Source organism: Myotis davidii, unplaced genomic scaffold (genome assembly GCF_000327345.1).
Source record: "Myotis davidii unplaced genomic scaffold, ASM32734v1 scaffold496, whole genome shotgun sequence".
In the NCBI taxonomy this organism is placed as follows: Eukaryota; Metazoa; Chordata; class Mammalia; order Chiroptera; family Vespertilionidae; genus Myotis; species Myotis davidii.
The window spans coordinates 6,706,860-6,719,265 of record NW_006289398.1 but is presented as its reverse complement, the minus strand read 5'-3'; the positions used below and the strand labels follow the sequence as shown (position 1 = coordinate 6,719,265).

Below are 12,406 nucleotides of genomic sequence, written 5' to 3'. Positions count from 1 at the left end.
ACTAGCAGGCCGTCCCTGGACGCACTGGCCTTTCGCTCTTTTGATCAAAAAGTCGTGTTACTTTATAAAGGGGGCGGGGAAACGAAAACCCGAGTCTAAAGGCACGAAGTCGCACAGCTGCTCTCGTCGGAGTTTGTAAACAGAGAACAGGCTGAATTTCGGGGACCCCAGTCTGTGGGCGGGAAAGGCATGGGGCAGGCTGGCCCGGGCTCCCCGAGACCCCGGGGGCTCTGAGGTCTGCCAAGTCTGCACTGAAGACCCATCCTCCAGAAAGCAATAAGGCAAATAGTATAATCGTATCCCCGCGACATGGTAGTGTAGGCGTACATAGTGTCACTTAGCTACGATGCGGCACACCCGCGCCAGCACACAGCCAGCCCGGCTCAGGCACAGAGCGGCCTGTGCCCGCGGGAGCGGCGGCAGCTCTGAGCCGTCTGTGCTCCGCTGCGGGAATCACCCTGGAACTGGAGCGCCCCGCGCGCTCGGCACTAGACGCTGTCGTACTTGTGAAGGGCCTCCTCCAGCTTCTGCGTCACTTTCTGGAAAAATACGATCTGCTGCTGCAGGAAGTGCTGCATCTGGGACTTGAAGTCGCGCACGCGGACCTGGTGGAAGTGGTGGATCTCGGCCAGCGTGGCGAAGGAGATGGTGTTGCAGCGGGCCTGGATGCCCTCGGCCTTCTGCGCCTCCATCTTCCCCTCCTCCACGTGCCGCCGGCTCTCCTTCACCTTGGTCAGGGCACCTGCCGGGAGAAGGTGCGTTAAGACACACGCACGGGCCCCAGGAGCCGGTGGGCGAAGGTGGGTTACAGTTGTTTGTATAGAAAATAAGACAATAATTAACACAAGAATAAACTCTGGCCCTGACCGGTTTGGCTCAGTGGATAGCGTCGGCCTGTGGACTGAGGGGTCCCAGGTTCGGTTCCGGTCAAGGGCATGTACCTTGGCTGCGGGCACATCCCCAGTGGGGAGTGTGCAGGAGGCAGCTGATCGATGTTTCTAACTCTCTGTCCATCCCTCTTCCTCTCTGTAAAAAATCAATAAATATATTGAAAAACAACAACTCAGTTTCGCTGACTCGCTGTAAGCCTCCCTCTGCCCGCTCTGTGTATTGAGTTTTATCATAAAAACAACGCCCCAGAGGACGTACACCCTCAGAAAGGCCCGGAAGGCGCCGCTGTGAGGCCCCAGCACGGGACCTGGAAGCGCGCTGGCCCCATGCAGGCCCCGCCGTGACTGCTGCCCGCAGGGGGAGCGGACACGGGGCTCCGACCGCAGTCCATCCGCCAGGAGCCCGGCGCCTGGAGCCCGCGGCCCGTGGAGCGAGACCGCCGCCTTCCTTAGCGGCCGGGGCTGTGCGGATGACGACCTGGGAAGGAAGCCGGAGGTGCCAGGACCGCCTGTCAGAAATGTCACCAAAAGGCATCTGCGAGGGGCAGGTGGGCACTGGGCCCGCAGGGTCACATGGAGACAGAGGCGGACGGTGCGGGGTGGGAAACAGGACATCGCGGCTCTCGGGAAGGAGTGATGCTAACGCTCGAATCTCTGGACACAGCAGCCCCAGAATCCAGACTCCTGGCCCTCATCCTCTTAGCCCAGGGGAAGGAGCGAAGCCTCTAGAACACCTGTCAGCAGCCAGAGGACACGCCCTGAGGCAAGCAGGAAGGGAAGCGGTTGAGAAGCGCAGGTTTACGGCGATGAAATGTACAGGGGAAGCCCCATTTCTAAATCTCTCCCATCTCCTACCAGAGGACAGAGCGAACGTGGTATAAAATAAAACCCGCGGAGGGAAAAAGTGTGCTGTTTTCAGACGCAGCTCAGAGACCCGAGACTTTAAAAGCCATTGACAAGCACTAGGCATACATTTGCATGTGTGTGCATTCTCATTTATTTTTTTCTAAGTGTGATTTTTTTGAACCCTCCCCCAGTGACAGGCTCAGAGAAAGGAAGGGAGGGAGGGTGGGAGGGAGAAGTGCGCCTTGGCTGCCTTCTGTACAGGCCTCGATGGGGACGGGAACCGGGTGTGCCTGGCCGGGACCGGAACCGGCCAACTGCTTTCTAAGTGGACGTCCTGAAGGAGTCAAGGAGAATCTAAGACAATTTTTCTCTCAAATGTGAATTCATTTAGGAAATGAAACGAACGCTGCTCTCTTCAAAGTGCCCACAGGTTCCGGGGCGGGAACATGACTCCCTGGCACAGCCTCCGTGGAGGACCTCGTGTGCACAACGGCCACGGCGCCAAGGCCCCGCCTGCACTCCCGAGGCGAGGCGAGAGCAGTGAGCGAGCAGCTGCATGAAGCGGATCGTGTCCAGGGAAGTGCTCAGAGGCCCACGGCAGGCTGGGGTGCTGGGGACGGGTTGGGGGGGGACAGTCCACAGGAGCTGCCACAGCAGCAGCAGAGCCTGCTGGGCACAGCCCATGCGTGGCCTCTAGCCTGCGGCACCCTCACACAGGAACCCAGGAAGCTGCCCGACCTCTTCGAGCCTCTCGGCCTCCAGGAGCCGAGGAAGAGACGGGGACAGGGCCTGAAAGGAACGGACTTCACGCACACGCTGAGGGCACCGGAAGGAAGCGGGGCGGGAATGGGAAAAGCCAGGCGGCGCGGCGAGCAGGAGGCTGGGCGGCTGGGGGGGACCGGCGCCCGCACCTGGTGGGCTCTGCACACCCTCCCTCGTCTTCCTCACAGCAATTTGGAACCTGCGAGTGTATAAAAGAAACTATCGGTTTTGCAATTTCCCCCTGGAATCTTACTAACCTCGTTTAATTCACGAATTGCGCCTGTGAAGTCCTTCAGTATTCGTTCGCTACCTGGTTTCCCTACCTGTGCACTAACACAACCGGATGCCGCAGACCAAAGCACCGGGAAGGACACACAGAAATCTAAGCGCAAACGTACATGGAGGGAGGGCGGTGTCGGCCCCTCGCCCGCCCCGCGGGAAGAGGGTATAAGGCAGGAACCACCGCAGGGTCACATCCGGTCCCTTAGGAACACATGGCAGAGCTTGGGTGTGGGTGGACTCCAGGCAAAAACTGACTTTGCCAACGAGGAACGAAGGACAGAACCACCCGCGAGGAGGGCAGCACCCAAAAGCCCGTTCCCCCGGGAATCGGTTCGCGCGGTTCAGAGCCGCCGCAGGAGGTGCCGGGGCTGCAGGAGCAGGAGGGGTTTCCCAGGTCGCGCGGGGCCTGTCTTAGCGGCTCCCGTCATTTCTCAGGGAACACACACACGCCTGAAGCAGCAGGAGCTGCACCCTCTACCTGATGGTGCTCACGCTGGAAATGACCTGGACACATTCCTACCCTGACATCGTTTCCTCTTAAAATGCTGAATATCACGAGAAAGGCAGAGGCAGCCACTGTCAGGCCCGCCGCCTCAGGAGTGTGTGAGCTGGAGAAAGCTGCTGGGCAGACAGACCGACAGCCCTGCCCCCGCGGCGGGACCTGCACAAACCAAGGCTCCGCGGTGAGGCCGGATGCAGCCCCGCATGGGCACCGCTCGGGCACTCCTTACCACACCCAGGAGGAGTGTAAATAAAGCTAAAAACGTGGCCCAGAACTAAAGCACCAAGGGAACACACACTTTTTAAAAATATATCATAAAACCCAAAAGCAGGCCAAGGTTTTCAAAGCCTCTCCTGTCCGGGTGGCTCCCGGAGCGGAACCGGCCTCTGTGGCCCCCATCAGACCCCCACCTGGCCTTGAGCACAAACAGGGCGAGGGAGGGCGACATGACACCGCGGGGAGAGGTCACTGTCAGGAGACAAAGACCACTTTGCTCCGGGCAGGGCCGGGGTCGAAGGCAAAGACAACAGCGAGAGGCAGGGGAAGCGTGAGGGCGGGCGGAGCACACAACGCAGCTGCTTCCAGGGCGAGACCACGGCTGGACGGCCTGGGCCAGTGCGTGGTCAGCAGACGTCACTGTGGGAACAGAAGGCAGGCAAGTGTTCACCTGAGAGGAAGGGACGGACACGGAGCCAGGGGCAGTGCGCTGCAGTAACAGTGACAGCTCAGAGGGACACGGCCTCAGGGAGGCAGCCCACGGAGAGGCACAGCCGCCCGTTCCCCCTGAAAATACATCCCCAGGCGGCTGAGGCCAGGAAAAAGGCAGGACTGAGCGAGCGGCCTACGTCAGCCCCGCCCCCGCCTCCGGAAGCCAGGTGCGGCCACACCACGGGCCACGGCCACGGCCACGGCCACGTGTCCTCTGGGGAGGGCGGGAGCAGCACAGCCTCTGGGAAGGCAGACGGGCAGGAGTTTCCAGCTGAGGCTCGGTGTCACTGCCCAGCGAGCTGGGCGCACTGCTGGAATGTCTCCACAGGATACAGTTCCCTCCGGAACAGTAACCCTGAGACCCACGCCAACGGGGGCAGAGCCCAGCCTTTCTTCCCATCCCTGAGGCTTTGTTCCTTGTAAAGAACCGAAAGGGCCGCAGAACAGTTTGGGGTGCAGTTCTCTCTGCCTTACAAACAAGGGGCTGCATGACTTGCCCCAGTCCTGCCACTAACTCATGCCAGAGCGCTGGCCACCCCTCCCCGCCGGCCGCTCCCCGCTCCGTCCCACACAGGGCCTGTGCCAACGCGGCTGAAGGCCGCCCCGTCCTCACTGAGCAAAGGGAAGCTGACAGTGGCTGGGCTGCTGCAGGGCTGTCACTAACAAAACCCCAGCGGCTCACTGTCACACTGATGGCAACTCCCAGGCCCCTGCCCCGTCCTCGACCCACCCCCAGAAGCCACGGCCTGCACCCCCCGCCTCTCCCACCCCTTTCCTGGTGGGCCACCTGGTGCAGGTGGAGGGAGCAGAGGTGAGGTAGCCACCACCCGGTCTGACCATGTGTTCTAAGTTTTCCGAGGGATTCCGTTGCGCACGCTTACAATGCACACACACTAGCCAAAGCTCAAGAACCGAACCCACGACAGCTCGTTCACATCATAACCTCAAAGGGCTCAGACTCCAAGAGACTCACTTTATAGGTCCAGGACGTCGGCACCGTTTTCGAAAGCGTCACAGCCAGCAGGCCTCCCCGGAAGCAGGCCAAGCCATTGTTGCTCTAAGGTGAGTGGGCAGAGCATGGTGTCACATGGCCCATCGGCACCTATAGGACCCCACCGCCGGCCGACAGCAAACAGTCCCCGACAGTAACTAAGCTGTGTCCCTCCTCCTGATTGGCAGAGAAATCTATTTCCTGGGAACTTCTGACCCAGCAAAATGTACTGCCCCGGGCATCCAGGCACTGAGCTGCCCTGGGCATCTAGGCACTGAGCCACCCGGGCATCCAGGCACTGAGCCGCCCGGGCATCCAGGCACTGAGCCGTCCTGGGCATCTAGGCACTGAGCCACCCGGGCATCCAGGCACTGAGCCGCCCGGGCATCCAGGCACTGAGCCGTCCGGGAATCCAGGCACTGAGCCGTCCGGGCATTCAGGCACTGAGCCGCCCGGGCATCTAAAATTCAGTTGAAGAAGCTGACAGACCTCCCTTCAGGCCCCCTTGTGCCCTCTCTTCTCCTTGCTGAGGAGCCCAAGGGCTGGCTGGCTGCTCCAAACGCTCCAAGTCCCACCAGGCCTGGTTTCTGCTCCTGAACGTGTGTCCTCTCCTCAAGCAAATCTCGTGTTCCGGTAAGTCCTGCCCTTCTAGGACCAGTGACACAAAAGGCCCCGTCGCTAGGCAACAGGGATCCAAAGCGACATTTTCCCCTTAAAGATGACGTTTTCAGAAAAGCAAGCACCTGGCTGAATTTTGAAATCACGAACGTGCCAACAGTATGCACTGGATTTCCTGTCTGCCCCGGGCCTTGCCCCAGAAACCCAGCGGGTGCGACGGTGCAGGAGGCAGGCTGAGGGGAGCCGCCAAGACCGGACCAGGCGCTTCTCACTCGCTGGCACAGGACGTGTCGAAAGAAAATGCTAATGTGGCCCAGTGGCCTACTTCGCTCTCCTTCACCAGGGCCCCAGCCCAAGTCCGCTCACGCCCACCACTGCGCCCCCCGCCCTCCCCACCCACCCAGTCCTTACGCTCCCGTCTCTGCTCCAATAGTTACTTTCATTCTTTTTTGAGAAAACATTTCAAAAACCTTAGTTTCTTTTTTCTAGGAAGAGAAAGAACGACCGAAGCTGAAATAAGTCCATGAGGAGCCGCCCAACAGCGGAGCTCCTCCCTGAGGGACAGGAGGGGGTGAAGGGGCTCCGCTTGGAGGGAGGGAGCTGAGACCGCCGCGCCCAGGGGGAGCGGACTGAGCTGCCTCTCAGAGCACAGTCACAAGGACACTTCCAAAGGACACGGCGCTGGCTCTCAAGTTCTCTTCCCAGAGGATGTCGCGTCTTTACCAGAAGAACTGTAGCTGCAGGCCCCAGCTTACAAACTGCTCCATAAGCAATGCTGGTGCTAACCGCTGGGCAGCACGGCCTGTTAACTGCTGCACCCCCGGTGCCCTCTGTGCCTGGCACTTCCCATGGCTCATGATCGCTACGCTTTGGGGACAATCCCTACGTGGGCTGTTTAACCTTAGGGGCACCCTGACCCTGGGTTTCCCTGGGGTTCAGGGACCTTGGCCTTCTCTTACCCACTGGAGACAAAGCGCCCAGAAACACAGGTCTGAAGACAGACACGAGACACAGCCTCCAACAGGAGCACGCCCAGCCCCCACGCTGCCACCAGGGGGCCAAGGCGTCTCTGCAGGCAGCAGGCGGCTTCCCGAAGGTCCAAGGTGGCCAACCCAACATAACTACGGGCAGGAAGTGGGCCTCTAAGCTCCTCCAGGCCCAGGCCTGGCCTTGCCCGCCATTCCCAGCCTCTCCGAACCTGCCTTCTCCCCTGCAGGCCTCACTCCTGCCCCACGGAGCCTCAAAGGGAACTCTAGACCCGGAGACGGGCAGACGGTGTCTGCGTCCACCTGCCCTTTCCAGGCCGCCTGGTGCCTGGTCACTGGGACAGCCCCTCCTGTCTGTGCTCGGCCAACAGGAGCTTCCGGTTGAGGGGCGCCTCCGGGGCTCAGTCACTTTCTGGGGTCCACTTCCTGCCTGCAAGTCGGGAAAGTGAGAGGATTTACCTCCAAGCCCCCAGTATCTGTCCATCTCTCTCTCTCTCTCCCCCTTCCTCCCTCCCTTCCTCACTCACTGAAATCAAAAGAAAAAAAATTTTTTTTAAGTGAAAGCCATCCTTAGCTCAGTGCTGTGAACAGCCCGCCATGCTCCCTCTCCAAGCACCTCCCTCCGCTGGTGGCCCAACAGCCCCCGGTCGGCAGGTCCTGTATGCCCCTCCTGTAGGCACACAGCCCGTCTCCTCCTCCCACCCCCACAGACACCCCGTCAGTTTAGGATTTCATCATGTCTTGCCTCACCCCACCCAGCCACCCTTTACTCCGCCACCAGGACCTGCCCCTCAAAGGTGTGGCCCACCCGGTCACTCCCTGCTGACCGCAGATCACCTGAGGGCTTTTCTAAGGGCCCCAGGCCCCAGGCCTGCACTGACTCAGCAGAGCCAGGCGGCCAGCCTACCACCGTGGCCACTCCCAGCTGCCCAGGCTGCTCCAGGAGCCACATCTGGCCTGGCCACATCTCCCCTTCCTCCCCGCCACCCCTGGCCCCGAGGAAAGCCTGTCCACTCTACTCCGCTGATGTCCAGAGCGGCCCCTCCCCTCTCCACTGTGCCTCCCTGTCCCTGGCCCAGCCTCCGGGTCTCGCCTGGATCAGCGGGCAGCTTCCTGCTGGCTTCCTGCTCCCACCTGTGCACCTGCCCCTCCCCACTCGATCCGCACACAGCAGCCCCGGGAAGCCTGGGTAGGGACCAGCTGTCCCTCAGGCCGGGGCTCCATCCCTGCTCCGGCCCCATCTCACCCAGCTTTCCTGCAAGTCCGACCACGACCCACCGCCCTGCAGCTCGGCCTCCCGGGCCCTCAGCCCCCACCGGATCCTCTTGGGGGGTAACCTGGCCTCCTCGCCGCCTCAGCCTGCCCGGCACTCGACCCGCCAGCACCCTGGCTCCCGGGACTCCTGGTGGCTCACTCCTTTACACTTCCTCTGCCTCCCTAGGCTCACTCCTGCCCCACTTCTATGTTCCCCGCACGCCCCACTCCAGCGCACGTTACATTAGCATGTATCACTGCGTGTGCTTTTCATGTTTCTCCATCTGCTAGCCTGCACCCTCCACAAGGGCAGGCATCTCTGCTTTGGTCACTGAGACAACCCTAGCATCTTTTTTCAAAATATTTTTTATTGATTTTTAGAGCGAGAGGAAGGGAGAGGAAGAGAGAGCAAGAAACATCAATATGAGAGCAAAACATCAATGGGCTGCCTTCTGCACACACCCCACTGGGCATGTGCCCTGGCCAGGAATCAAACAGCAACCTTTCCGTACCCAGGGCAACGCCCACCCACTGACCCACGCAGGCAGGCACAGCCCTAGCACTAGCAGTGCCTGGTCCACGGTGGGCACTGAGCTAGCTGCTGAATAAAACCAGGGTTCTCTCTGAGGCCTCTGAATAAACCTGACGACTGAGCAGCTCCCCGCTTACCCACCGCCCTCCTACCTGCTAAGTAACAAACCTCCCTCGGGAGAGGAAAGGCAAGCCCCGGGGCGAGGAAGGGCTCTAAGGAGCAGGAATCCTCCTTCACTGGGGAGTTCAGCCTGGGCCCAAGGTGGAGGCTGGCTGCCTCCCACAGGCGCGTGGGGTGGCGGTGGGGGCAGAGGCGTGACTCAGTTTCTTCCCAGACCTTCAAACAGAGGCGGAGTGTGAGAGCCTCTGGGACCTTCCCTGGCTCCGCCCAGGGCTATTTTTAGCTCAGGAGGCAGCAGACAGGGAAGGCAGCCGGCCTCACCCCACGTGCCCTGAGGGCCTGGCCATCTTTAATTCATGTGGGAGGGAGCCCTCCCTGCACGTGGGGAGGGAGCACAACAGCGAAACTCTACACGGGAGGGCGGGGCCAGGGCTGGGTGCCCTCCCGGCTGCTTGGTGGAACAGAAGGCTGAATCAGGAGCGCTCAGAGGGCCCCATTCAAGAGCACAGACCCCGGATGCCTGTGTGTCCTCATCTCACCCTCAGATGGACAAGCCACCTGGCCGGGCCTCACACCTTCCTCTGGATGAAGAATGTCCCCTGGAGGGCCCTCCAGCCCCTGGCCCACATGCAGGAGCAGAGGTAAAACCACGTTTCTCATCACCAAAGGCTTAGTCAGTCTTCCCTTCGGCAACATTCCCCTCGAGGTGAGCCTGCAGCGTTCAGCCGTGACTCACTGCCATGCACTGAGCGTTATTATCTACGAGAGATTAGTCATATCTTTGGAAACAGAATGAAATAAGCTAAGAAACAGACAGACTTTCTGTTGTACTTCAAACTCACCAACCTGCACCCCTGTGGGCAGGGATAGCCTCCTCGCAGGAATCAGTGAGCAGAGAACTAAAGGGACTCCTCTTTTTTTAATGTTTTTATTAATTTTAGAGAGAGGAGGGGACAGAGAGATAAACATCAATGATGAGAGAGGATCATGGACCGGCTGCCTCCTGCACACCCCGCACTGGGGATGGAGCCCACAACCCGGGCCTGTGCCCTGACCAGGAACCGAACCGTGACCTCCTGGTTCATCGGTCGGTGCTCAACCACTGAGCCACACCAGCCCGGTGGGGCTCCTCTAAAGACAAAGCAAAACGTGAATAAAACCCCAGCAGATTCTGAATTTCCATCCACTGCCCCGCAGGCTGGGAAGCTGCCTCCCCCTTCACTCAGCCCATTAACCGAAGCAGGTCTGTTTATCCAAGCCTCCATTAGCTGATGAAAAAAAATCGCCACCCTAGAATTCTCCCTCAGCTGGAGGAGCCATATGGCGCTCTTCAGCTCTGCAGGAAGCACGCACATGAAACGGTTACGTGTGAGCACGGCCTCGGCACTGAGCACGGGCAGCAGGGCCAGCCCACGCGGGAGGCGCCGCGTCCCAGCTCATCAGACGCCCATCCTGAGGCGGCTGTTTTCTGAACGACTGTGAAGCGCTGCCGAGCACATGGGCGTCCCCGCGGGCAGAAACCTCCCCACGGGAAGAGGGTCCGCTGGCCTCCTCCCCTGCGAGTCTCCTCCTGAGCCACGGGGCGGGAGGGGCGGCCGGGAGGGGCCGAGTGAGCAGGAAGCCCTGGGAAGACCACTCGCGGCCGGAGGCCCGACAGGGGACAGCTGTCCAGCACGGCCTGGCTCAGCCTTCAGCGGAGGGAAGGGCCAGCGACATCCCTGCGGTCCCATGTGTGGCCACCTGCTACAAAGCACTTACGGACACTGAGTGTGGCTGAGAGACCGAGTCGTTCCATGTTATTTCACTTTAATTAAATGTAAAGAGCCACACGTGGCTCACAGAGCCAGCATGGAGCAGCCCTGGTCCAACACAGAAAAGCCGTCTCCTGGGCTACAGACGAGTTCAGAGGGCCAAGTGGTCCTACCCTGTCCCCCAGGATTCAGGGGGGTGGGGGGGCGGCACCTCATTACCGGCATCTCCACGGCATTCGTCATTAAGAAGCACTTTCCAATCACCTCTCTCGCATCCTATCAGAACAGTACCAGGCCGGAGTGAAGCGGTTTGTCTTGCTGTAAGAACAAGAACTTAAGAGAGGAAATAACTCTTTTGAATTTGTAACATTCTCCCTGAGTTGAAATATAAACTTGTTACATGAACAAACAGCCAGGAGCTGCCGATGGCGGGGCACATTCCCTGCGTCACCTGGTGTGACGTTCTCTCGCCTGCACCGAGCCTCCCTGGTAACCAGCCCGGCAGCCGTGCCCTGGCCTGCGCGGTGCAGCCTTAGGTGGCAGCACATCCTAAACACACGTCACCTGGGGACCCAGTCCCTGTGCGTCACACACGGAGGCTGCGACACACACCGACCGTTGAACACCGACCGTCGAACACCGACCCGTGTTCTTTCCCAGGCGCCTGGAGGTTATGGTCGGTGCCCCTGACTGTTTAAACGACATCAAACGGTACTGGTTTTAATAAAGGAAGTTTCTCAAATCCTAAGTCATAGGAGACAATTTTAGCTTTAGGATGAAAAAATAAACAAGCCCCACGGTGTACTAGACTCCACGGGCACTGCTGTAAACGCCCAACAGCTCTTAGCGCACACGACACACGCCCTTTCTCCAAGCAACTCCCAGAGCAGGCGCTTGGCGGAGTGTGGTCCAAGCGACCCCAGACCCCGAGAGGGGGCGGGCAGGACCAGTCACCTGGGTCAAGGCCACAGGTGTGTGCACTTGGCTCCACCCTCCCAACTACTCACCAACAATTTGCATAAGTTACATGAATAAACAAAGAGGCAGCCAGCCTGGGTCCCCACGGGTGTAACAAGTGGAATTTAAATGTCGGGTCCTGCACTCAAGGCCCAAGAGTGAGACCCACCAGGACCAGCCGGGGTCAAGGATTCAAACCAATTTACGCAAAAAGAGGCGCAGGGGTGGAGGGCAGGCTGGCAGGGCCGTGGCTGCCTTCACAGCGTCCTGCACACCCAGGTGTCTGCAGGCGCCACCCCGTGAGTCAGGACTGGCACTGGAGGGGGAGGAGGGAGACTGCGGCCTCGGGTCTGAGGGCTGACAGGGAGGAGGGACCGACAGGTTTTGTGTGGCTCTTGGGAGCAGAAAGGGGACCAAGAGGCAGATTTTAGTTCAATGCAAGTCAGACCACGTCCAAGGCCAGGGGTGTCCTAACCGGGCTCGGCCCCCGGAAAGGCCACGACCCCTCACTGCGGAAGGCCAGGCTGTTACTCAGGAGGCTTCCCGGGAGGGGTTAGACGGCGACCCCCTCCTCCCCACCCTCTGGGAGGACACTCGCAGGGAGCCCTCCGGCCCTCGCCCAGGCTCAGCCGGGGATGCGCACGGGGAGGGCTGTCCCCGGAGGCCACACTGCCCTCATTTACGCTGTGAAGGAACAAAGGGCCCGTTTAGCTTCACCGAGTGTCAGGCGGCCACTATCACTAGTAAACCCTGGGCGGCCGGGCAGTTCCTGGTTCTCCCTGAGATGCCAGGACGGGCCCTCAGACCCCACGTCCAGCCTCTACACATTCCACGGCGCCCACACCCTGGTCTGAAGACCGCTGGCTCTTCAGTCTCACGGGCTCCAAAATCACCAGGACTGGGCTGAAACAGATTTCTCAAAACTTCCTCAAAGTCTGCCGATGCCGCAAGCCAGAGGCCTGCAGGAAGCGGAGGGCTTCCGCTGCCCGGCCAGGCCCTGGGGGCACTGACCCCAACTCCTCCACCGGGCGGGGCGGGGCGTGAGGGCAGACTCACCTGCGAGTGCAGGCAGGCCTGGCCGGGACCTCCAAGCCTCCTGACCCCCAGCCCTACGCCACCCCCGGTGCTCACAGAGGCCTAGGATGTTTGCGTCCCCTTCCGAGGTGGCCTGGACACAGGTCCCAGAAGCGCCAGAACGATGCCTGGA

General features: G+C 60.4%; 1 protein-coding gene across 1 annotated transcript in view; it reads right to left on the bottom strand.

Moving 5' to 3' along the window:
- Nucleotides 1-42: 42 nt before the first annotated feature.
- Nucleotides 43-12,406, bottom strand: part of SNX18 (sorting nexin 18) — a 40,792-nt gene continuing 28,428 nt past the window's right edge. The window contains exon 3 of the mRNA XM_006761809.2: nt 43-742. Coding sequence (XP_006761872.1) covers nt 489-742 — 254 coding nt within the window. The 3' untranslated portion in view covers nt 43-488. The remainder of the gene's footprint in view (nt 743-12,406) is intronic.